This window comes from Aspergillus ruber (assembly GCF_000600275.1).
Source record: "Aspergillus ruber CBS 135680 unplaced genomic scaffold scaffold00011, whole genome shotgun sequence".
NCBI lineage: Eukaryota > Fungi > Ascomycota > Eurotiomycetes > Eurotiales > Aspergillaceae > Aspergillus > Aspergillus ruber.
Genome location: NW_024467307.1, coordinates 573844 through 597351, shown reverse-complemented (window position 1 = coordinate 597351; position 23508 = coordinate 573844). Strand labels below are relative to the sequence as shown.

At 49.6% G+C, this 23508-nt stretch overlaps 8 protein-coding genes across 8 annotated transcripts; 5 read left to right on the top strand and 3 right to left on the bottom strand.

Annotated features, from left to right (window-relative positions):
* Nucleotides 1-174: 174 nt before the first annotated feature.
* Nucleotides 175-1978, top strand: EURHEDRAFT_52389 (glycosyltransferase family 15 protein). Its single transcript, XM_040786909.1, has 4 exons — nucleotides 175-411; nucleotides 494-1318; nucleotides 1371-1659; nucleotides 1715-1978. Exons 1-4 carry the CDS (start codon nucleotides 361-363, stop codon nucleotides 1777-1779), a joined length of 1230 nt encoding a protein of 409 aa, XP_040639441.1. The 5' UTR covers nucleotides 175-360; the 3' UTR covers nucleotides 1780-1978.
* Nucleotides 1979-3142: 1164 nt separating this feature from the next.
* EURHEDRAFT_424554 (uncharacterized protein) lies at nucleotides 3143-4033 on the top strand (the record flags this gene model as incomplete). The annotated part of the gene is made up of 3 exons (XM_040783375.1): nucleotides 3143-3611; nucleotides 3726-3809; nucleotides 3882-4033. Coding segments are annotated over 3 exons (705 nt in total), but the record flags the coding sequence as incomplete, so codon positions are not given.
* An 802-nt stretch (nucleotides 4034-4835) lies between these two features.
* EURHEDRAFT_412030 (proteasome maturation protein) lies at nucleotides 4836-5519 on the bottom strand. The gene is made up of 3 exons (XM_040781800.1): nucleotides 5493-5519; nucleotides 4984-5428; nucleotides 4836-4927 (listed from the first exon to the last, which is right to left on the bottom strand). The coding sequence occupies exons 1-3, from the start codon at nucleotides 5493-5495 to the stop codon at nucleotides 4863-4865; spliced, it is 513 nt and encodes a 170-aa protein (XP_040639439.1). The 5' UTR covers nucleotides 5496-5519; the 3' UTR covers nucleotides 4836-4862.
* A 236-nt stretch (nucleotides 5520-5755) lies between these two features.
* On the top strand, nucleotides 5756-6812 carry EURHEDRAFT_412029 (mitochondrial 37S ribosomal protein uS12m). Its single transcript, XM_040781799.1, has 3 exons — nucleotides 5756-6226; nucleotides 6297-6397; nucleotides 6458-6812. The coding sequence occupies exons 1-3, from the start codon at nucleotides 5797-5799 to the stop codon at nucleotides 6521-6523; spliced, it is 597 nt and encodes a 198-aa protein (XP_040639438.1). The 5' UTR covers nucleotides 5756-5796; the 3' UTR covers nucleotides 6524-6812.
* Nucleotides 6813-10921: 4109 nt separating this feature from the next.
* erg8 (phosphomevalonate kinase) lies at nucleotides 10922-12424 on the bottom strand (the record flags this gene model as incomplete). The annotated part of the gene is made up of 2 exons (XM_040784226.1): nucleotides 10922-12026; nucleotides 12075-12424. The coding sequence occupies 2 exons, from the start codon at nucleotides 12422-12424 to the stop codon at nucleotides 10922-10924; spliced, it is 1455 nt and encodes a 484-aa protein (XP_040639437.1).
* Nucleotides 12425-13411: 987 nt separating this feature from the next.
* Nucleotides 13412-18148, top strand: EURHEDRAFT_52278 (pentatricopeptide repeat protein). The gene is made up of 2 exons (XM_040786872.1): nucleotides 13412-13800; nucleotides 13882-18148. Exon 2 carries the CDS (start codon nucleotides 13886-13888, stop codon nucleotides 17699-17701), a length of 3816 nt encoding a protein of 1271 aa, XP_040639436.1. The 5' UTR covers nucleotides 13412-13800; nucleotides 13882-13885; the 3' UTR covers nucleotides 17702-18148.
* A 220-nt stretch (nucleotides 18149-18368) lies between these two features.
* Nucleotides 18369-20216, top strand: EURHEDRAFT_515130 (pyridoxamine-phosphate oxidase PDX3; the record flags this gene model as incomplete). The annotated part of the gene is made up of 5 exons (XM_040786342.1): nucleotides 18369-18417; nucleotides 18479-19404; nucleotides 19660-19763; nucleotides 19817-19898; nucleotides 19983-20216. The coding sequence occupies 5 exons, from the start codon at nucleotides 18369-18371 to the stop codon at nucleotides 20214-20216; spliced, it is 1395 nt and encodes a 464-aa protein (XP_040639435.1).
* Nucleotides 20161-23402, bottom strand: EURHEDRAFT_412021 (chloride channel protein). Its single transcript, XM_040781798.1, has 5 exons — nucleotides 22593-23402; nucleotides 22181-22540; nucleotides 21731-22134; nucleotides 21328-21682; nucleotides 20161-21281 (listed from the first exon to the last, which is right to left on the bottom strand). Exons 1-5 carry the CDS (start codon nucleotides 23148-23150, stop codon nucleotides 20364-20366), a joined length of 2595 nt encoding a protein of 864 aa, XP_040639434.1. The 5' UTR covers nucleotides 23151-23402; the 3' UTR covers nucleotides 20161-20363.
* Nucleotides 23403-23508: the final 106 nt, after the last annotated feature.

The following is a 23508-nucleotide window of genomic DNA, read 5'->3' as shown; positions in this document are numbered from 1 at the left end:
TATATTCTTTGTCTCTTTTCTCTGTCCTATTCTTTGATAGCCCGGCCCGTTCCACAGCAACCTGAGATACCAGTCATCCTTCCCGAGGCATTATCATTCCAGCCACTGTCCCCAACATTCAACTCTGGAAGGCTGAGGCTTACAATATCGGATGTCTCGAGGTCATATTTTAGCTGGATTGCGATTGTAGACGGAGAGAAAGAATATTACCTTGGTCTTTCGTTCTGCCGAATCGTCGCTCAGTTTCCCTATACGGTCCGCGTTTACGCCCCTCTATTTGCGATTTTCCTCATCGCGCCTGACCTTCTCCTGTCCGTCTTTTTTCAACCGTGTTTAACACGGATCTAACACATATCAATCATGTCTTCAGGACCGGTTAGATATGTCCGGTATCTGCTGTTCGCGGCGTTGGTGAGTTGTCTTGCGCCTTTCTCCCCTTACCCCTGTCGAAGCGCCATGCCGATAACTGACATTATGGGTGTTATGCTATCAGGGACTGGGTATCCTCTTTTTTATTTCGAGATCTGCGATTCCTATGCCCGATACTGCTACGCTATCAAAATTGAATCCGTCGACTTATAAAGGCAAAGGCTCCCTCACAGTGACCGGTGGGTCAGCAAGCGCATCGCAAGATAGCGCTACATTTTCCTATCCATCCAAGGCGCCCGAGTCGGAGAGCGTTATTGTTCGCCCGGAAACCCGTGTGAATGCGACTTTCGTGACGTTAGCTCGCAACTCGGATATATGGGATTTGGCACGGTCGATCCGACAAGTCGAGGACCGCTTCAACCGCAACTATCACTACGACTGGGTATTCTTGAATGACAAGGAATTTGATGATGATTTCAAGAAACTCACCACGTCGCTGGTCTCGGGGACAACACACTACGGAATCATCCCCAGAGAACACTGGTCATACCCCGACTGGGTCGACCAGGAGAAGGCAAAGAAGGCGCGACAGGAAATGGGGCAGAAGAAGATCATCTATGGCGACTCGGAGAGCTACCGTCACATGTGTCGCTATGAGTCTGGGTTCTTCTTCCGCCACCCATTGATGATGAACTACGAGTACTACTGGCGAGTGGAGCCCAGCATTGAGCTCTTTTGTGACATTGCCTACGACCCGTTCCGCTTCATGAAGGAGAACAACAAGAAGTACAGCTTCACGCTTAGTCTGTACGAGTATTATGAGACTATCCCTACTTTGTGGGATAGCGTGAAGAAGTTCATGGGTAACCACCCTGAACACATCGCATCTGGGAACTCTATGGACTTTTTGAGCGACGATGGTGGAAAGACCTACAACAAGTGTCACTTCGTAAGTTCCCTCCATAGTCCTTGTTCTTTTGGGTATGGTTAACGAGTTATAGTGGTCCAACTTTGAAATCGGAAGCCTGGAATGGCTGAGGTCGAAGGAGTACATTGACTATTTTGAATCCCTTGACCGCGATGGCGGTTTCTTCTATGAGCGATGGGGAGACGCACCCGTTCACTCGATTGCTGCTGGCATCCTCCTTAGCAAGCCAGAGATCCATTTCTGGAACGAGATTGCCTACTACCACGTTCCCTTTACCCACTGCCCGACAAGCGAGAAGATGAGGCTCGATCTGAGATGCCACTGCAACCCCGAGAATAACTTTGACTGGAAGGGATACTCATGTAAATCTTTGGTTCCTTTTGGCTTTGGTTGGCTCTTGCTAATACACCACTCTAGGCACCTCCCGTTACTTCCACGTCAATAACTTGCAAAAGCCGGAGGGTTACGAAGGTCAGCAATGACTGACCATACCTAAAATCGCATGATTGGCATTAGTTTTATTTGGCATTGGTAGCATTGGCTTTACAATGCGCAGGAGTGTCAGATCGAAGGTAATCCTTTGGGTGGACCAATTGATTGATAGATGGTTTTGAACCATTACAAATTGGATGCTGGATTTACAAAAGATACCTTCAGTCTCTTTATTTGGATTTAAAGCGATTGTTCTTCACCGTGTGTCTTAGTATATGGGCTTTTGTTTCTTCTTCGATTTTGACTTCATGCATGCAGAATTTCTTGTCATTTCATTCTATAGGCATTCGGATAACTAGCAAAATTACAAGCATTTTATTTCGGGTAAAGCCTAGTATACATAACTGTCAGATGCTGATGCAAACATAGCTGCAGGGCTCAGCACTCATGCTCAAGTCAGACATGACGGCCAGAAATACAGAACTGCATAATGCTAGTGGCGAGAGGAAGTATACTTGTATGCCTCCCATGTATACCAAGACCAATGCACAGCCGTGGCAAGCAAAAGAGAAAAAACATGCGTATATCAAGTTTCCGTGGCCCCTTTAAGCATTGACTTTGTAAAGCTAGTAATATTTGTATTTTTCTGTTCTATTTTCGCCTCTGGTCCAGCCCGCTGCCTTAAGCGTCATTGCGGCCTTTTCCCCTTTGAGAGAGAGACAAAAGAGACCTTCACTTCTCTTTCTTTTCTGCTTTTCTTTTTCCCTCTTCATTATCTCCATCCAGAATTGACTCTGGCTCTGGTCTCTTCCTTATCTTGTTTTGAAACTATCTTTGTTCTTCCTTAAGAAACCCCTTTTAGTCGTCTCTTTACTTTTTCTACCGCGTGGTGCTCAAATAGTCCACCCCAAACGCTCCTCCGGGTGATTCCTATGCGACAACTGATTGCTTTTCTTTCGTTCGCTCTCCAGTGAATCGTTCGCTTTCTTTTTTTTTTTCTTTTTTTTTTTTTTTTCACTTCATCTCTCTTTGCTTGTTTTTCTCTGTTTGGATCCTCGAACTCTCTTTCTCAATTTCCTCGTGGGTTCAGGCGCAGTTCCCCTCCCTACTCTCCCTCGATCGCTCGCTCTCTCCTCCACTCTCTCCTCCTTTTATCTCGCGCCCGTTGCCCATTCCCCCCATCGTCCGCTCTTTGACCTCTTTCGCCCATCTACCTCTATTTTCCTTCGTTCATACTGGAAACCAAGTCGATCGTGACCAGCGACCGCGGCGAACAAGTTTCACGAATAAACATAAGTCATCGTACATCCTAATATGTCGGCCAACGACAACAACAACAGCAACAACAACAACACCAACCTCCCCGAGCCGGGCGTCGCTCCAGCTGACACTGGGAACGGTCCTTTGCCTACGACCACCAACGAATCACAACCATCTTCCGGTCCAGTCGAAACTGCAAACAATGCAGCATCAGAACAAAGTCCTCAACAGACAATGGAGAATGCCGTGACTGCCGATACGAAGCCCACAGAAAGTGGCGAAAGCGCTGCGCCAAATGTTTCCACCACGACCAACGATACGACTGTCGCCTCGTCGAATGGTGCAGCCCAGACTGCCGCGGAAAAGACCAAAGAGCCGTCGCCGGAAGCTGCGGGTGCACATGCGAAAGAGGTGGAGAGCCCCAAGGACGAACAGCCAAAAGAAGATGAAGACTCCGGATCGTCGCTGGTGATCACTCTGCTGTTGACGTCGGGATCGCGACATCCGTTTAAGATTGATGGGAAATACCTACGCAAGCAGTCGGTCAATGTCGAAAACAATGACCCATTTGCCATGAGTGTCTATACTCTCAAGGAATTGATCTGGAGGGAATGGCGTTCAGGTAAGGATCCCCCATCCACATTTCTCGGAAAGAAATGCAGACCATTTGGCCGATGATTGGCTGCATGCGAGGTTGGCAAGTTGAAATGTGCTGAATGTGACCAATTATATGCAGACTGGGAATCGCGTCCGTCGTCACCTAGCTCCATCCGACTGATCTCGTTTGGGAAACTATTAGAAGATAAAGCACCTCTATCGGGTATGTAAACTCTAATGGAATAGCTATTCCGCTGTCATGGATGAAACTTGGCACTGACTTGCTTTTGATTAGACTCCAAATTTAACCGTGACGCACCCAACGTCGTTCACATGACAATTAAACCCCAGGAGCTTATCGATGAAGAGGACGCCGCTGGAGCCAAGGGCCAATCCATCCGGGAACGGGTCCCCAGCGTACGCAGCCCTGGATGTCGCTGTGTCATCCTCTAAACAGGGCATGCGTTTTTTACACGTTTTACAGGTTGATCATCCGCATTATCTTTCTCCATTATCGGTGTTGGGATACCGCATTCATCTGCCTTCTTTCCTTCTCTCTTTCTTTTTTCCTTTCCTCGTTTAGCTTTGCATTTCTTCCTTCTCAATCGCCTGGCGCAGGATATTCACTTGCCTTGTCTGGCTATCAAGCCCATGAGGCGGCGTTATGGATGTTCAATTTCAATTCCCTAATACTTGCTTGGGCAGCGCCCGGAGGACATGTTGCCTAGTTATTCCTCATCATTTCTTGTCCCCCTGTTCTATTCCCATAGTTGCGTATGTGAGTGGCTTGACTTGTCCCTTTTTACACTACACATCCTTGCACTGTGCTTATATATACCCTGTTTAACCTTGAGCTTGATATGTTTATTGTTGTTTTATATGGCAATTCTTTCAGTCAAGCTTTCTTCGCTCCAGTGTTTCTAGTTCTGTGTTCTCTTTTGATTTATTCCAGGATCTGGATCTTTATCTGCGTGTCTTTTTCTCTCTTTTCTTTTTCTTTATTGTTCCAATCTTTTAGATTGACGATTATCATGTACAAAGAGAATGGCTGAATATATGTTAATACATGGCTTATATCAAGAACACGTAAGGGCTCTAATGCAATAACTTGCTATATCACTTCGACTGATTTATTGTGATGATGGATAGAGGTAGTTATTTTCATATATGACACATCTTGTAACTGCGCCTGTATCAATCCCTAACCGCGAAGCATCATGAAGACGAATTCGTAAAGACAAAAACCGATAAAAAAAAAAAAAAGCCGGTCAAATCATTAATCCATGCGCAGTCTCTTCTCCATCTCATCGTGGAAGGTAGCAGGTTCCTTGAACTCGTCTCCTGCGGCGTATTAGCAAAACCATCATATAGAAAGAGTAAGACAAAAGAAAACAAACCTTGAAAAACATCCTCCCACCCAACCTCCGTATCCCTCCCCCCTAACACCAGAATATCCTCATGCACATTCCCACCCCGGCCACCACCAAGCACAGCAGGCTTAAACGTCCCATCCCTCACAATCTTCAACTCCATCCCACGCCTCACAGGCTCTGCAATTCCATACGCACGTCTCAAACCCTCCATCTTCATCGCATCCTGCGTCTGGCGCCACGCGAGGAGACGCGCCTCGAGAGGGTGCGCAGAGGACGGGATCGTGTTAGTGTTGGCGGAGGGGGGGCCATAGGGGGCTTGGGCGGTTAGTTTGGTACGGAGGGTGTCGGGGAGACCGGGGGCGGAGGGGGCGCCCTTTGAGGCGCGGGGGAGGGAGATGGGGATTTGTTGGCGGGTGGTTGTGTTGGATGTTTGGGTTGGGTGGTTTGGTTGAGGAGCGATGCGGAGGGACTGTCTTTCTGTTAGGTTTGGGTTCGAGATAGATATGGTTGATAGGTGGTGAGACGTGGCATACCATTATGGCGGTTGTAGAGATAGAGCACGTGTGTTTAAAGAAGAATATAGGCACGGAAATCAGATGTGGGATCTTGTTTCAAAAATGAAGAGGCCCCGATAGAAAGAAGATGAAGGTGAATCGGTGACGATGTTGGAGCTCGATAAAAGCAGCTTGCCATTACGACAGTCCCAGCTCCCCCGGTAACCCAAACACACCACACCCGCAAACCAGTCACGTGTAACTATCCAAAATTATCGCATCTCAACCCGACCCCCGATCCAATCTAACCAGCGATAACGCCTAACGCTCCAATAACGCCAAAATGCCACCCCTAATCTCCTCCCTCACCCTCCGTACCCTGCGAACAATCATCCAGCGCCCCTCCATCGCCGCCACCGCAATCAAAACAACCTCGTGCTTCCAACCTATCCTCCGCACACCCGCCGCCCTCGCCGGCTTCACAACAGCACGACTGACAATCGCACCAGCAGGCCCCTCCGCTCTCCTGCGCCGCCAATTCTCCACCTCCCCGTTCCGTCAGGCAACATGCAACCAGGTCCGTCGCGGGTGCCGAGTTTCGCAGCGGGCGCGGAGATCGAGGTCTCCGGCGCTGGTGGATAGGTCACAGATGAAGGGCGTTTGTTTGAAGACTGGTATTACGAAGCCGAAGAAGCCGAACTCGGGTGAAAGGAAGACGGCAAGAGTTAGGTTGAGTAGTGGGAAGGTCATTACGGCTTACATTCCGGGCGAGGGTATGTATTTTCCTTTTGTGGGAGTCGGTGGGAGAGAGGAAAGGAGAAACAGAAGGCTGACTGGGTCTAGGTCACAATGTCCAGCAGCACAGTGTAGTTCTGGTTCGTGGTGGCAGAGCTCAGGATTGTCCTGGTGTGAAATATCACTTAGTTCGTGGTGCTATGGATTTGGTATGTTTTCTATATATTCCCTTGCGACTATTTATCGACCCGTATACTAACGGCTTGTAGGGTGGTGTTGCCAGCCGTCTGACCAGCCGGTCGAAATACGGAACAAAGAAGCCCAAGAAGGACTAAAGGGATTGAATTGGATCCGGTGTTAGGGCACGAATGGATATGGTTTCATGAGTTTCTGTCATTGTACCATTCTTTGATATTATTGTACTGGGTTTCGTTATTACCATATCTTATTAGAAAAAGCGTGTATATTATGAGACAATTCTGTTATTCTGTTCGGGTGGTATTGTTCCCTTTCTACAAATATCCATAAATGGCCTTCGAACTCGAAGTGCAATGTACTTGTCACATTGTCACATGCATAGTGAAGAGGACCAGACCAACCTCGGGTTCTTCATATCCAGCCACAGATCCTGTCTATCAGTCCACTTTCTCTCAAAAAATTAGATCGTGCTGACCCAAATCAGTAATTAAGAAAGGCTGGTTCAAGAAGCGTCGGCCGCCAATGAGTAAATGACACACAATGGCATGGATAATGGGGACCCCAGGCTCGCTATTGTATCATTTTGTGTCTATCACTCGCCTAAGTCGGTGAGTATGGATTCCAAAAAAAGAAAATCTCGCTAACTCCATCGTTCAATTGGTGTCCATAAAAAGATATCCGTTTGCTCTAGTGTCGGCCAATGTGATCGAAGGTATGCTGGTGCCATTGTATACTATCTGAGTGTTAAAATCAACCCCTTTTCCATCGACGAGTTGGCTAACACCTAGTTTATCAAGGTCGACATAATCCAACCCCAGGTCAGGGACTTTCTCCTGGGCCAGACTTTTCCCGCTCCATTGTCACTTTCAATCTCAGATACTCTATTCCACTTGAGGTTCTTTAGTTCAGAGGATACCCGCTTCGTGGTACAGTCTCGTGCAAGGTGGCTAAGTTTCTGACAGTAAAAGCACTTCCCTCCCTCTATCAAACGTTCGCGATTGTTTGACGCACGGGCCTCAGCAGGAACAGTGCTCCGAAATGGTAAGATTTCCTTTCTGATGTAAATTTTATCCACTTCACAGACTTTGCTTCGAGTCGCCTCTTGTTGGTTGGAGAGAAGCTGAAGGTATGGCTCCTCTAGGTGCGATGGTTGATAACCTCAAAATTGCTTGTAATATGGGATACGGCATTAAAGAACTCCTGGGATGTTTCCTCACTGATGCTGGTGGAGACACACAGCTCCTGAAGCCTGTTGGTCGGTTTGTTAGAGATTATCCTTCCAATCATCCTCAGAGACTCCTGCTTCAGCAGCAAGGTACAGGAACTCAGACAGGAAATTATGGAACTTGTCAGTAGTCTTCAGGTACAATTTTCGGAACTGGCGCTTCACGGTAGTAACACGGTTAGGGTCGCTATATATTTTCTTCAAGTGATCAAGCATGTCTTTGGAGCCGGTGTACGGGTCCAAAATTTCATCTCACATTCGGGAGGTGATGTGCTTGCATGTTTTACCCTCATGGCAACTGGCTACGTATGCCATAGGAGTTGAGGTGTGTCAAAATGGTCAGCATTTTTAGCCAACTTCTGGCCCGTCAGCAACAACCAGTCTTCAAAGCGAAGTTCTTTTCCATCAGTCAACATTGAGAATCTGAAATCTTGGTAGGCTTTCGATTGTTCGTGGCCACTAGCAAGGGCTCTCGGCCAGCCCTACTGGGGCCAACGGCTTCATTGGGTCGAGCCATACTAGCTGAATTCTCTGGTTTGGTTCTGATTCGTTCTTCGATCGGTCGGCCGGTATGTGGGACACGCTAGCTTTGTTTTATAATAGGCTGATCGAACCAGTAAGGCAAGCGTGTGGGAAAAAATGGCGAGATTCTATATTATATCACGGGCTAGAGCTTGCCGTTTGCTCATATTGCTTTTTTGGCGGCGTTTGCAAAATCGGTAGTTGGCCGTTAGTCATTAATCACCACACTTCTTCCTCTCCAGGTTCGATATTGTCGTCGATAGGCTACCTAGTCTAGATATAAATATTGTTCGTTTTAACTACACTACTTATCGAGCCCGGAGCAGCCTCAGTCCATGACATACGCTAAGTAAAGGTGAAGATTCTCACCCAGAGGTATGTAAAGGGCTAGACCCCGGGAGCTATTGACTAGCTATATACAAGAAGAATTCAGCAGAGAGGAAAAGAGAAGAACACCTGCCGAGACAGGAGGCTAACATATAAAGGTTCACGCAAAAGTATCCTTAGCGCGGGACAAGCATCTCGCTAAAGTGTGCTTACGAGGATCTGCTCCGAGTGCTGACCTAGGCGTAACCTATCACGACGCAATAGCAAACATCTTTGTTTGTCTGCGCCTTTTGTACATCCCTCAACCAAATTATTTTCATACGTACAAATATAAAGACACTCAGTTGAGCAATTAAAGCATCAGCGATTAGTAAAGAAAATCTCATAGCAGACGCCGAAATTGGAGGAGTTCCGGACCTCCAAACACTCTAGATGGCTACACCCCGGAACCAACTACTCTCAAGCGATCCCCGAAGCGACAGAAACCGGAAACGCCTAGGATGTCTCCTAAACAGATGGTCATCCCGAGTCTCTCTCTCAACAACCCGCAGCTGCTCCCAGAGAGACCGAACAACACCCTCCTCATCCTCTGAGAGGCACTTTTCCAGTATATCGAACTGCCACCACTGCAGAGCACCACCGAGAAGCATTCATTTCTCCTATGGAACTCATTCTCAACCATATACGCATTATGCACTTTGCATTTCTTTTTGTCTCTTCAAAATGCTTTCGCAACAATTTCTTTAGTAGTTAGTTGATGGACGCCAGATTGCCTATATATAGGCCTTGCGATAGATAGTTTTCTCAAATAGAGTTCTTCTATTCATTCTGAATAGTGCCCAAGACATCCCACCGAGCATCATACTATAGTTAACAGCTCCTACATGGGCTTAGTCAACCACAAGAACTGATAAGCAAACCACTACAAGATGGAAATTGATGTAAAACTGATAGTATTGTACGGAGTCTCCGTAAGTTGAACCTAGAGGTAGTCGTAGTATGTAGGCAGTGGAAAGGAAGTCGTCTCCCGGACCGGAAAATCCTTCCTTCCGCTCCAACCCTATATCCGCCGCGGTCCATCCAAACCAGAATAGACTACTTGGAATGAGCTATAAGATGACGATGAGATGTGGGAGGCGAGCCTCTGGATGTAGACCACCCAATCGGTGAGCGTAAGCTCCATGGATGCGGTTGACATACGGTGATGCCAAAGTGGCAATGGTCATGCCAGCACCGATACCTAGAAAGGAAAACCCGGCAATGCCAGGGGTCCATTCCCAGGATTCCTCGTAAACGACGAAATAAGCGGTAAAGTTCAGGTAGAGAATGCCATAGATAAACGCCATGTAGAGGGGCAGAAGAAACAGGATTAGTTGAGTGAAGAGCATGATTCATGGCCGAATGAGATTCGTGTAAAATTGCTCTTGGACAGTCACGCGATTGACAGTTGCATCATGATCAGGATTATTATTACAACAGACTTTGTTCGTGATAAGTTTCGGATGAGAGGTCTCGGGTAGAAAGACAATTGTGGCTACATAGCCAGTGCCACTGAGGATCAGGATCACCCAGAAACACCACCTTCAATCAGTGTATTGATAGATGAATCCTCCGACAGTGGGCGCAGTGACAGTGCCAGGAAAGTTAGCTGCAGAGAACAGCGCCAATGGCACTGTGCGGTCACTCTGGAACCAAATATTTGTTATTGAACATCTGAGTTAGTTACCGTCGGCGAACCGAAGAAGCCCAAAAAAAAAATGGAAATATAATCATCGACGCAACATTGGGGGCTGAAGCACAGCCCATCTAAAATAGGGCAAAGAGGGTCAAAACCAATCGGAAGATGGCAGTAAGGCTCCTATAGAGATTAACGATGACCACCCAAAAACAAAGAAAGAAGGTCTTGGTTGGGTTTTTTTGGGGGGGGGGCAATGTTTGTTTTCCAACATACTAGGCTTCGGAAAGGGGCCCGAACAAAAAAGATCCACAAGCGAATCCCAAGAGGAAAGTGGTGATGTTTAATGTTGAAACCGCGGGAACATCCAAATTCATTGGCAATGGATGTAACGAGCGCAGTGTATATACTGGAGCAGAATGGTATGGTGGCTGCCATCAACACGAGAATCACAGTACATATCCCTGTTGGAGTTTCAAGGTCAGTCAGACTCCCTTTTGTTCTGCGGAGTTATGCTTACATTTTCTGCTGCTGATCCAATTCTTTCGGTCCTCGCCTCATTCTCTCTCAGGATGTCGTTGCACCGTTCGTCAAGGAAACACATCCACACAGGACAAATACAAATATGGATAAACACTTCACTGCACTGATAGGGACTACACAGACTCAAGTCATGCATTGTATAGCAGTGAATATAATAGAAGCATATTAAGAATCAAGTATCGCTGGCTATTTTTTTTAATGCTGGCTGCTAAGAGCATAAAAAAAAAAACCATTGTCTCCCGTCTATACCCAACCAACATATTGATAGAGCATCTCATTCCTTACACCTTCAGACCCATGGCGAACACCCAGGAGCCGGACTTTGCCAATCTTCCCCCCAAAGTCATCTTCATCGTCGCTCTTCCAGCTGGCAAACAGGTCGTTCAGCTGCTTGGTCACCATCGGGTCATCGCGGATCAAGAGCACAATTGCATCATAGCCTCCTGCGCCGGGAACGACACCACCAATGACGCCCTCAATTTCGGATGCAGCATCGAGTAGCTCAGTTTGCACAGCCGGTTCGATGGGCACCTGCGTTTTGCGGGTCATGGTGCGGATGTAAGCGCGGGTTTGTTGGATGTAGGTGCGGACGTCGGAAAAGTTGCTGTATGCACCTCCGTCGCGGCTCTGTGCGAGGCGTTTGAGTTCTGTCCGCAGGTTCTCATTGTTCGATTGAAGAGCTCCCCAGAGTGTGTCCGCTTCCGCCTGGTTGTTTTTCCGCCATTCCAAAACCTTCTTAACCATGGATGGGGTTTGCGAGCCGCATTCAACATCACACAGCACCATCTGCATACCACGAGGGAGCCTCATGCCGAAATCCACACATTCGGTGTCCCACGGATGTTGCTGGTTGACATCCTCCACAATTGCAAAAAGACGTTCTCCAAACCCAGGGGTTCCAACATCTCCGATGGACTCCAGAATGTCAGGCGAGAATCGCCGGTAAAGGCACGATCCGTAGATAGCGGCAGCAACATCGAAACCAGAACCGACCTTGCCCTGGGCCGCACAGTGTGCTGCCTGAGCCAGGTTATGAAGTTTGTCTCGGCCGAGACCAAGGTCTTCAGGCGACATGGTGCGATGGATGACTAGCGCAGACACTAGAGCGGTGACTAAAGCGGCTGAAGAGCCCAACCCTGTCTTATGTGCCTCGTGGAGTGGCACCCCAAAGCGTGTGAATTTGCTGCGGGGCTGCGACGCTGGGCCTCTCGAGAAGGCTGTCTCAGAATAGTAGTCGTTATCAGCCAAGATGGTGACGTGCAACGAGCCAAAATCTTTCGAGTCCGCGACATAACCGATATAAGTCAATGCGTAGTTTAGGGAGGTTTCGACAAAAGGGTTTGGTCGTCTGTTTCCGTTTAGCTTTGCAAGCAGTAGTTTGAGATTGTCTTCTTACCCATCTCCCTTCTGGACGACCTTTATCCCGCCGTTATCTTCATGGGCTTGGATCCGGTATTCCCACACAGCGTCCACGAATTGCGGTGATTGAACAATGATTGTGTCCTCATACTCTTCATCAGCAGCCTCTCCCAATGGTCTATTCAGATTCTGTAACCCATTGTTCACGAGCTGGTTGTCGGTATTAGGGCCGGAAGCTGCCCTGGGACGTGGCCTCCTCATCTGTTGAACGACGGCATGAATCCTGGCGTCCAGCGCAAAGACCGTACCGGTATATTCGCGATCGAGGACAAGGTAGCCACCAGACAATAGGACCTTTCCGGGGGCGGATAAGGCGGTGATAGACATGGTCAGGTAAGATTGAGTATTCGCGCGGGAGTTGGATGGCAGACTACAACAACTATATTGGAGTAAGTATACTGTGCAGGAGTAATGACATGAAGCTGGACCATACCTTAAGAGACGCCAATTCGGACGATATCAGCTACAAGATGTGAGACTGGCTATGTATTCTTCAGCCGATTCTAAAACCAACCAATGCCCCGCCTGGTGCAGTATTCCTGAAAGTAAGCAGAGATTAGAGGCAGAACAATAGACAGTTGGCAAAAGACACGTCACAACCAGCTGAATTGATGGGCGAATGCAGATACAGACTGGTCCAGACACGCTGAAGAAGGCACAGTAAACCAGGAAATCTGGTGTTTCTCGAATGTTGGCGATCTGGTGTGGCTGAAGCTAACTGTGGCTGGTTGATAAGGGTGTGGGTACGTGGCTTATCATGTGTGGCTCAGCAGAACAGAAACTAATATTACCTGATTGGGATGGATAACTGTGATTGGTCAATTGGTTACCGTCGGAAATCCTACATCGGAGAATTAAATCACCCAAGAAGTATTCCATACGGACTCTGTACATAGCTACGGACTCAATACGAACCCCGTACAAGGTGTAATATCTGGGGTAAGCTGCTACTCATGGCTAAGCGTCACAGAAATGATAATACATAGACTTCCATCTGTCCTAAGAATAACAAGCAAATGCCGCATCCTCGGGCAATCGGACATCCGGGAAACCGGCCAACCCCAGCCAGTCGGACTGAAGCATGCAAACTCCGGATCCCGAGCTAGCCCCGATTTGGCTGAGAAAGAAAAAAATCCGGAAGCGTGAGTCACCACCCCCCATTCTGCCGTATATTTCCGCTTAGACGCCCCAGGCACCCGGTCCGTCCCTTCCGAGAACACGCTGTGATTGGCTGGTGTAGCTCCGAGGTCAGCAGACCACCTGATTCTTTTGTATTTATGCTGGTTTGCGTCTTTGAGAAGCCTTCGTATTATTAACGGTTCTTAGGGTATGTCGTACTTATTTCTATACACACACTGGAGGGGATATTACATATAGACAGCACAGTGACGATTTTTGCTGTGGACTGCACAATACTCTTCTCCGTACTCCGAGTGACAGACATAATCGCACTGTTCAACCCGTGCCAAAGCGATCGGCACTATACCGCATTAGGACTAGTACTAACCGTCCATTCTCTTGATTCTCCCACACTCGACTTTCTTCTTCTCGTCTTTTCTTCCCTCTGCCAGAATCATCTCTGAACGTCTTCTGTTCATTCATTTCCTCAAAACTATCCTTATCTTAAATTTAGTCGCGCGTTTGTTTGACGGCCCCAACGTCGTCAAATGAACCTGCATCCGTTTCACCATTCTGATTGCAAGGTATGCTTTTATTGTGCTCACGGCATGACGGTGCTAACTCCTCCAGCATTGCCTCTTCTCACTGAAGAGGTCACCCGCTAGATAAATGGTGTTCAAACCATTCACCCATCTCGCGCGTCAAAGTTTCACCAAAGCTTTCACCCATGGTTATGCTCAGTCGGTAGTTGCGGCGTCGCAGTCGTCCTATGCGTCGTCGACCACCTTAAACCAACTCGCAAACCAACCCGCCAAACTCTCCCGTACCCAACTCCAGAATGTCTTCCAACCCTCGAGTTCTTCATCTGGTGCAGGAGCAAAGGCAAGTCAGGGTGGAGGTTCGGGTGATTATGGCTTAGCGGCCTACTATGCCGCCTGGCAACACGCCCAGCAAACTGGTGACGATAGCGATTGGAAACAGTTTCAGAATAAACAACGAATTGGCTGGAAACCGAACCCGAACGAAGTCGTAAATTTGAAGAATGGAGAGGACCAGAACCTTCCATCCGACGATTTTCGTGAATCGCCCCGCGTTAACAAAGCTTCCGCCAACGAGGATGTGAGCGCCAAGGTGGAGGAAGCTGTGGCCCGAGAAATTCAGATCCAGGAGGAACAGGCACAAGCGGAGGAAACCGCTAATGCCAAGGATGACTCGGGTGTCGAGGCGTTTCCCGACCTCCCAGAAGAGGAGGCGGCCATCTCCAACCTCGCTTCGGACAAAGCACGTGATGCTTCGGACCGGATTGTTGAGTTGGCTTCGGGTAACAAATACGCTGAGATTCCAGCTGCCTTTGAGACTCTACTCAAGGAGGGATTGACCCCCACGGTGAATGCTTACAATGCTTTGCTGGAGGCGGCTATTCGGCTCCATACCGATGTTTCTCAGGCCATTCCGAAAGCGCTTGATGTCTACTCGGACATGCTTCGTCGTAGGGTAGTACCCGACGAAGACACGTACCGGACTCTGGTTCAGTTATTCGTTACCCGCGCTCACGATGCCATCGAGGCCAAGGGAGCGCTGGAACACGACCGAGTTCGCTACGGTGGAATGGAAGAACCCGGCAAGTTCATGCTTCACTCGAGTGAATTGGAACATGATCTGCTTGTGGAAGACCATTCCCTTGGTATTGCCCTGAAGCTCTTCAAGACTGCGATTACCCGCCACCCCAATCTGGTATTCCCGTCTGACCTGTACCCGCGTCTGGTTACCGCTTGCGCAAAGGAGGGCAAGGTTGAGGATATGGTTCACATCTATGCCCACATGGAAAGCCACAAAGTGACTCCTCATGCCTCGATTTTTCCGTCCATGATTGAAGCTTTTGCCTCGATGGGAGATCTGCAGAGCGCTGTCGAGTGTTACAACGAGTACCGAACTTTGGCTGTTTCAGACGACAGCGGTGTCTTCAGCGTTATCCAACGTCTGGATGGTGAGGTGTATGCGGCCGTGATCCGGGCATACCTGTCTTGCGGCAAAGAGGAGGCTGCCCAGCGCTTCCTCGAGCGTATTCGTTCGTCCTTTGAGGTGGCCGAAAACCGCGAGGTTCGTCAGGGAGCCGTTGAATCGGTCATCGCACATAACGCCACGGTCCGTCACTATCTTCAATCGGGCCAGCATGAGAAGGCTCTTAAGGAAGCCGAGGCACAGTTGAAGGACGAGGCATTGGTTCAAGCGATGGCAGAGATCTGTGTTGCGGCGGCCGACGCTGGGAGCATTCAAACCGCCACTGAAGCATACGATCACCTCCCGTCCGACGAAGCCCGCCAGGGATCCGCGGTTTCAATGCTGGCGTTGCATGTTCGCCAAGGCAATGTGCCGGCGGCCCGGCCCTTCTGGCATCTGCTGACGTCCGCAGGTCAGGCAACGTCGGACATGGTTCAGCCGACGACCATGTATTCGGTCGCCCTGCTGAAGAGTGGCCAGATCGACGAGGCTCTAGTCGAGGCCCGCAATATGTTCGCTCGCATCCGCTCCGCCGTCCCCAACATCAACAACAATCTTGTCGCCTCTGTTCGTGAACAAATCAACGAATCTATCGACCTCATCGGCCGGGTCCTGATGCAGAAGATGGGCCCTGCCATTCCTCCTCAGGCGGCCATGGTTCTCCTCTGGTCTATGGTCGAGAATGGAGGATTGTTGTCGCCAGTGGCAGACCACGCGGTCGCTAGCCTCGGTCCCATGGCTATTTCTCAACTCATCCCTCGCGACCTTCTTCTAATCCTTCAGGTCCAGGCTGGTATGCTGATCAACAACCGCGCCATGCCCTTTGATGTCTCCCACCAGGTCCGTTTTGCCCACTTGCTTGAGGTTGCCATGTCCACTGGCCTTCCACTGGATCAATTCACTACTGGCCTCGTTGACCAGGCTGCTTCCAGCCTGTTCACCTGCCGTCCTGATGTGGTTCAGCGCTGGCATGATCACCTGGGTTTGACGTCAAGCCCGTCGTCCTTCGTCTCCGACCGTCGCACCCCGGTATCGGAGCCTTCCACTGGGATGAGCTCCATGCCTGAAGACTCTTTCGACCCTTACGCTTATACCACCGACTTCCGTGGATCTGCCCTCATCGCCGATCAGTTGGAGAGCACCGGCCGTCTCGAATCTCACTTGAACGATGCGTTGCTCCGTCTCAAGAACATGCGCCGCACTGGACGTCACCCTCGCTACATCACCTACGCCAAGCTGATCACTGCTGCTGCCAAGGTTAACCGCGTCGATCTAGTCAATGAGATTTGCTCCATGGCCCGACGTGATGTGCCACTTACTGCTCAGTACCACGCGGTCAAGTACGGTTGGGTCTCGATTTTCGATGCCATGGTCGCCGCCTGCCTCACCCTTGGGGACCGCAAGCTGGCTTCAAAGTTCCACCAGGAGCTTCTGGATCTTGGTGCTGCTCCTTCGGCCAACACATTCGGTCTCTACATCACGACGCTCAAGGAATCTACCAAGACGTTCGACGAGGCTACTGAAGCTTTGAAAATCTTCCACCGTGCCGTCGCCGAAGGTGTCGAGCCGACCTCTTTCCTGTATAACGCGCTCATTGGCAAGCTTGGCAAGGCCCGTCGGATCGATGACTGCCTGATTTACTTTGCTGAAATGCGTGCCAACAACGTCCGCCCCACTAGTGTAACCTATGGTACTATCGTTAACGCACTATGCCGTGTCAGCGATGAGCGCTTTGCCGAAGAGATGTTCGAGGAGATGGAGTCGATGCCCAACTACAAGCCCCGACCGGCCCCGTACAACTCGATGATCCAATACTTCCTCAACACCAAACGCGACCGCAGCAAGGTGCTGGCCTACTATGAGCGCATGCAGTCCCGCAAGATTGCGCCCACGATGCACACCTACAAATTGCTCATCGATGCGCATGCTTCTTTGGAGCCGGTCGATATGGCTGCCGCTGAGAAGGTGCTGGAGACAATCAAGTCGACTGGTCAGCACCCCGAAGCGGTTCACTACGCATCCCTCATTCACGCCAAGGGCTGTGTGATGCACGACATTGATGCAGCGCGCGAGGTCTTCCAGTCTGTTGTGTCAAGCGGCAAGGTCCGTCTGCAGCCTTGTTTGTACCAGGCCCTCCTCGAGGCGATGGTGACCAACCGTCGGGTGCATGAGACTAGCGATATTGTCAAGGGCATGGCCGATCGCAAGGTGGACATGACTGCTTATATTGCCAACACTTTGATCAACGGCTGGGCTGCTGAGAGTGACGTTGCCAAGGCCAAGGCTATCTATGACAGCATTGGCATTAACAAGCGTGAGCCCAGTACCTACGAGGCCATGACCCGTGCTTTCCTGGCTGCTGAGGACCGTGATGGAGCCTCTAGCATTGTCAAGGAGATGCTGTCCCGTGGATATCCTCCTGCCGTGGCCAACAAGATCCTGGATCTGGTTGGAGAGACTACCGCAGTTAATGCTGCCATCTAAACTCATTTCTTTATACCATTTCTTTCTAAATCTTTTCTAATATGTCTGACATCTGTCACCAGGGCTGGATCCCTATTTTTCTGTTTCCAGTCCGATGGCCTTTGCATAGGCATTTTGGGAGGTAACATTCGGTTTTCTCTTTTCTTCACGTTTGATATCCTTTGGTTTTGCATTCAGCGAGCGGGGCGATAAAAAAAAATGGCGTTATAGGTTTTGATTTCAAAAGAAAGAAAATGACTATATCTGGTTTTATAATGATGGCGTTTGCATGTATGTATACCACGGGTTATGTTTTTCTTTCTCGTTTTATAGACGACTCTCAACTCCTCTTCAAGGATGGAAATATATGCATTTGCTATCCTCAATGGTTTACAGTGAGTCTTGATTATTCAGTAGTCTTACTCTCATGCCGTCTGCATAGAATGGAGTAGTATGGCTAAAAAGGTAACACCCACCCGCTAACCCCGCCGCATTCACATTCCGATTTCTTCCTCTCACCACCACCGCGCAGGTTGAAGATATAGTCTCTCCTTTATACTCCTATTATTGTTAATTACAGTATATGTTTATTCTTCGTCGACCAGTCGGTCGCATCTACCCTCATCGCATACTATTGCAATCGCACCGTTTCTTCTTAATGACGTCCGAATCAGCTCGCAAGACCAGCATGGGAGCAGACCACGATCACGAGTCCCGGAGGCCAAAAAAACTAATCTGTACATTTCAAGAGGACGATTAATGATGGGAGAGAGCCAGGCTAACAATAAACCCAAACAGTCGCCCCAGGAGACATCCAAGCAACCCCCGACCTCAAAATCTCATCCTCCGAAACCTCCGACCCCTCAGCGTCCGGCTCAAACCCCCACCCCTCTGCCATTCATGATGCCGTCCAAGAACAAGAACAGGAACAAGAAACCCTCCGCTCCGAAATCTCAACTCCCGACTCAACCACCGAGCAACAACTCGTCTCCCACCCGTCCCGCGCCCACCAGTTCATCCGCAATCCCCCATTAACAATTTCTCAAATCCACCCCTCCAACCCGCTCCATCAGTTTCACACCTGGTTCCGCGATCCGAGACTCACGCCGTCGCTTGCGCCGGAAACGTGTACGCTTGCGACGGCGTCGCTGCCGTCGGGACGGGTTAGTGCGCGGATGGTGTATTTGAAGGAGTTGGACGAAAGGGGGTGGGTTGTGTATAGTAACTGGGGGAGCAGGGAGGGGAAGGGCGGGCAAGTTTTTGGTGCTGATGATGGGGAAGGGCTCGACCATCTGAGGAATAAATGGGGTGCGTTGACGTTCGCGTGGTCGACTGTTGAGCGACAGGTGCGAATCGAGGGTCTTCTGGAAAGACTTACCCGTGAAGAGAGCGAGATGTACTGGCGCACACGAGAGCGTGAGAGCCAAATCGGCGCATGGGCGAGCTGGCAGAGTAAAGTCCTCTGGTCCGCTGAGCCAGACACCCTGCTTGAAACCCGCCGGCAGAGTCTTGCCGAGAAACCAGAGGTTCCAGCGGACGTGGACGAGACGGATATCCCAGATGGGCGTGCTGTGCTAGAGCAAAGAGTAAACGAGGTGAGGGAAAGGTTCAAGGATATGGAGGAGATTCCGCTGCCACCGTTCTGGGGTGGTGTTAGGTTGGTGCCGGAAAGTGTGGAGTTCTGGCAAGGGAGGAAGAGTCGGTTGCATGATCGGTTTCGGTATGTGAGGGTACATGAGCGCGATGAGGAGGATGGGGAGTCGTTGTATAGGTGGAGGATTCAGAGGCTTTCTCCGTAGTTGGGCATTCTAGAATAGAGTATTAGTGTATAGATATATCTCTATTCGGTAGCCATGACAAATCCCCGGATCGTCGATCAACTTCACGTCACGTTTCCTGTTCAACTACATATCAATACAAACATCTATATACAAAGGCTCAATTAAACCACTATGGCTCAAAAGCAACAAGAAAAACAGCAAGAAAAGCAAGAACAGCCGCAACAAACCCACCAACCACGCTGGCTCCTTCTAGCCATCGCCAGCGGCACCTTTGCCGCCATGAATGGGGTATTCGCCAAATTGTACGTCCATCATAGATAACAACGGGTGTATACCGATTGCTAATAGTAAATAGAACAACAGATACGCAAACCGCCTCTCTGACAAAATTCCTAAATCCCAATGGCAATTCCACGCTGGAATTGGTTATCCGGGGTGTATGTCTCCCTTTCCCTTCCCATCCCTCAACCACTAACCCATACATACCAAGCCAACCCCAAAACAATAACTAACAAAAACAGACCTTCCTCGCCTTAAACATGCTCAGCAATATAATAATGTGGGCTCTTTTCACACGCGCCCTCACCGCATCCCCCTCCACAACCAAAGTCTCCATTACCAATACGTCGGCGAATTTCCTGGCTACGGCGATGCTGGGGATGCTTGTTTTTAAGGAATCTGTTGGTGGACTTTGGTGGGTTGGGGCGGGGATGATGGGGGTTGGGTGTATTCTTGTGGGGATGAGGGATGCTTAGTATTCCTTTTACCTGTGCTGGTTGTGTGTGGTATGGGAAGTAGTGGGTGGTATGAGGATGCCAGATCCTGGTCTAATATTGGTGTGTATGTACTATACAAGCGAAAGCAAATAGCAAATAAACAAGGTAGTAAAGTTTGCTGCTGTATTATCGTCTCTCTTCCAACTCAACAAGTCCCTCATCATCCTCCGTCCCGTCCAGTATACGATTCGTCTCGTGGGGCTCAAACCCATCCGCACCCGGTCGAGCACGTGTAGTCGCATTTGCAGACGTGGTCTGCCACCAGGGTAATTTCCCGCGTATCCTCTGCATGAAACTCCACACCTTATCTTCCAGTGACGGGGCTTCTGGGTTGCGCGCATTTCCATTTCCAGGGCTGTTGTCCCCATACGTATCAGGCCCATTCGTCGCTGCCAGGGCAAGTTCCTCTGCTTCGACCTTGAACTGATACTTCAAGCAGTCCTTGACAGTGACCAGGCCCATGATGCGGCCGCGGTGCTCAACGAGGATAACACGGGGTCCCATTTTCTTGAAGATTTCCATTACCGTTTCGAGGGGGAGACGCGGGTGGACAGTAAGCGGTGTATGATCGACATACCGGCTGAAGTCGACATGGTTCGCGCCCACGCTTGACTGGATCCCGTCGAATGTATCGTTGTTTCTCGACGATACAGATGCCCTCCGGACGACCGTTGCTTCCGCAGCTTCCTTGGTAAACACGCACTGTGCATTCGGCGCAAGAATGCCCTCATTCCGCGCGCGATCAATAGCATATCGCAGCTCTGTACGCCCGATGTATCCAACGAGGATCTTATTCGTGCGGTCCTCGACGATCGGGAATCCTTGGAATTTATTATCGCCTAGAAGACGCTCGGCTTCGCGGACGGGAAAGTCAGAGGCCGGGAGGGCTACTGGGTCGGCAGTCATGGCGTGGGAGACGGGGACGTTGAAGACGTGGTCTTCTTTGTTGTCGAGGAAGGGGAAGCCGTTGGACCAAATCATGCGGTCTGCTATACCACCGTTGCCGAAGCGGTCGCTTACGGCTTTGGTTACGCCCACAACGATCTAGGTGGTTAGAATGTAGTGGCAGGTGAGGTTAGGATTGACTCACCATAGTGGGAAGGATGTAGGTCAGTGCCCCAGTGAGCTCGAACATGATGACAGTTACGGAAATAGTCAAATGCATGATCCCACTGAGGGCTGCGGCTGCACCCAGGAAAGCGTATGTTCCTGGCGTAATACAGGGAACATCAGGCTCGCAGTTTGCGAAAAAAGAGGAATCCGGGAAAGATTCATGTAGGGCCTGGACGAGGATTCCCACCAGACGACCAAACGATGCACCGATAGCCATCGACGGCACGAAGATACCAGCAGGCACTTTGCAGCCGTAGGATATGATAACCAAGAATATGCGAAGGAGAGTCGCAATGGACAATGAAAGGACCATGCCCCATCGGTTCTTAGCACTGTTCATCGTTAGAGAATTTGCAGAATGATTTGACCACGATACTTACTCGCAAAGACCGTTGTAATCGTGAGCACCCTCGCATTCCCGGAACAGAATTTCCATCATTTCCGTCATGTTTATTCTCAAAAACATGTTCGGGAAGCAGAGAACAGCCGTTATGCCAGCCAGGACTACAGATTCTGTGATGGGATATTGCGACAGGTACTTCTTCCTGAATGCCTGAACATGGAGGTTCCATTTGATCACGAATGCTCCGTATAGCCCGCCAAACACACCGAGACACACGAAAAATATCAACTCGAAAAAGTGCCAAGTGCGGTCGTATTGGACCTGGAACATGACCAACTGTCCGGTCCGGAAAGGATTCATTGCAGCCAGTACACTTGTCGCAACCAAAGCGCAGAAGTAACTCCGCCAAAGAGTCTTGAGAGGAAAGTACGACGCCATTTCCTAAGACAGTTAGCATTGCCCACTCATTGAAACGGTAGAAGCGCACCTCTAGCGAGAATAAGACACCTCCAATCGGACTGCCAAAAGCCACCGCTACACCAGCAGCAGCCGTCGCCGTCAAGACCTCCCGGGTCTTGGAAGCATTCTGCCTATACTTGCTAAAGAAGCGCGATATAACATTCCCCGTGCAGACGGCAAAATGCACACTTGGACCTTCTTTACCAACTGAAAGACCGGAGGCAATAGCCAATGGCAATCCGATGGACTTAATCAACAACGTCCACGCGCCCAGGAACCCCTTCATGACGAATCCAGCAATGATGCATTTTATCTCTGAAATACCGGATCCTGCAGCGTATGGCGCGAATGACTTGACCAAAGTTGCGGAGATGAAAGCAAAGAGGATCTATCGTCTCTAGTTAGTCCAGCCATCCAGGTTTGCACGGGGCGCAACATACCGCAAAGAAGAAATAGATAATATAGTTCAAGAACCAAAATGGCGTCCAGTGTTTCCATTCAGGACACCCACCCTCAGCGCCCCAGCAACAAAACTGCTCATTCAGGTAGAACCCAGTAGTACAATACCCCAATTTAACATCCGACAACCACTCCGTAATAATATTCAAAAGCGCTGAATTCAACCCAATTGCCGCACCCACAATTGTAACAACAAGCCACGCCTGACCAGCATCGTACGACTCGCTCACTTTCCGTCTCCATCCAAAGGCACCCTCATGTTCCCAAAACCCGAAGCCTTCTCGGCGTTTCGCTCGTCTCCGCGCTTGTTCGTGTACTGCATCTTGAACCCAGTCAATCGTTGTAAAGTCTTCGTAGCGCTTGATTTCGCCGATTTCTTCTGTTATCAGGGGTGGCTGGCCATTGTCGTTGGCGGAAGGTCGATGCGACTCGGCGGCGGGCGAGGAAACGGATAGGCCTGAGGTTCTCCTCCAACCCTGTCGCTCGGATGCGACTGAGGGAGAATGGATGGATATTGAAGAGGTACGAGTTGGGATCATACCATCGGTTGGGCATGCGAGGGGGGCATAATCATAATCGAGGTCTGCTGTTGCGATGCGATAGTTGTCGAGACGAGGAGCGATATACTGCCCGCCCACGTGAGTGAAGCTTTTCCGTTTTAGATAAGATGTGATTCAAGGTGAAAAAGAGTTGTAAGGGACACTTTCAAAATAATATGATATTTTCCTAGTGTTTGATAATAAAGAACTATTGTACCTTGGCGAATTGAAACAGTGTCTGGTACAGTAGTTGGGAGTTGTCCCATTGAGCGCCGAACGCGCTCCGCGATTTCTTACAGCGACACGACTTCCCGACAACGAAGCCACCAACCCATCCCAGTCGACTCACAATATCTTG

Bases quoted from the DNA above. Each gene is read 5' to 3' on its own strand.
- EURHEDRAFT_52389 (XM_040786909.1), top strand. From the start codon at position 361: ATGTCTTCAGGACCGGTTAGATATGTCCGGTATCTGCTGTTCGCGGCG. The intron at 412-493 runs GTGAGTTGTCTT...TTATGCTATCAG, and splicing joins ATCTGCTGTTCGCGGCGTTG to GGACTGGGTATCCTCTTTTT. The intron at 1,660-1,714 runs GTAAATCTTTGG...ACACCACTCTAG, and splicing joins TGACTGGAAGGGATACTCAT to GCACCTCCCGTTACTTCCAC.
- EURHEDRAFT_412030 (XM_040781800.1), bottom strand. The intron at 4,928-4,983 runs GTTTGTTTTCTT...AATACGCCGCAG, and splicing joins GTGGGAGGATGTTTTTCAAG to GAGACGAGTTCAAGGAACCT.
- EURHEDRAFT_412029 (XM_040781799.1), top strand. From the start codon at position 5,797: ATGCCACCCCTAATCTCCTCCCTCACCCTCCGTACCCTGCGAACAATC. The intron at 6,227-6,296 runs GTATGTATTTTC...GACTGGGTCTAG, and splicing joins GGCTTACATTCCGGGCGAGG to GTCACAATGTCCAGCAGCAC. The intron at 6,398-6,457 runs GTATGTTTTCTA...AACGGCTTGTAG, and splicing joins TTCGTGGTGCTATGGATTTG to GGTGGTGTTGCCAGCCGTCT.
- EURHEDRAFT_52278 (XM_040786872.1), top strand. From the start codon at position 13,886: ATGGTGTTCAAACCATTCACCCATCTCGCGCGTCAAAGTTTCACCAAA.
- EURHEDRAFT_412021 (XM_040781798.1), bottom strand. From the start codon at position 23,150: ATGATCCCAACTCGTACCTCTTCAATATCCATCCATTCTCCCTCAGTC. The intron at 21,683-21,730 runs GTAAGTATCGTG...AACGATGAACAG, and splicing joins GATTACAACGGTCTTTGCGA to TGCTAAGAACCGATGGGGCA. The intron at 21,282-21,327 runs GTGAGTCAATCC...CTAACCACCTAG, and splicing joins CCTACATCCTTCCCACTATG to ATCGTTGTGGGCGTAACCAA.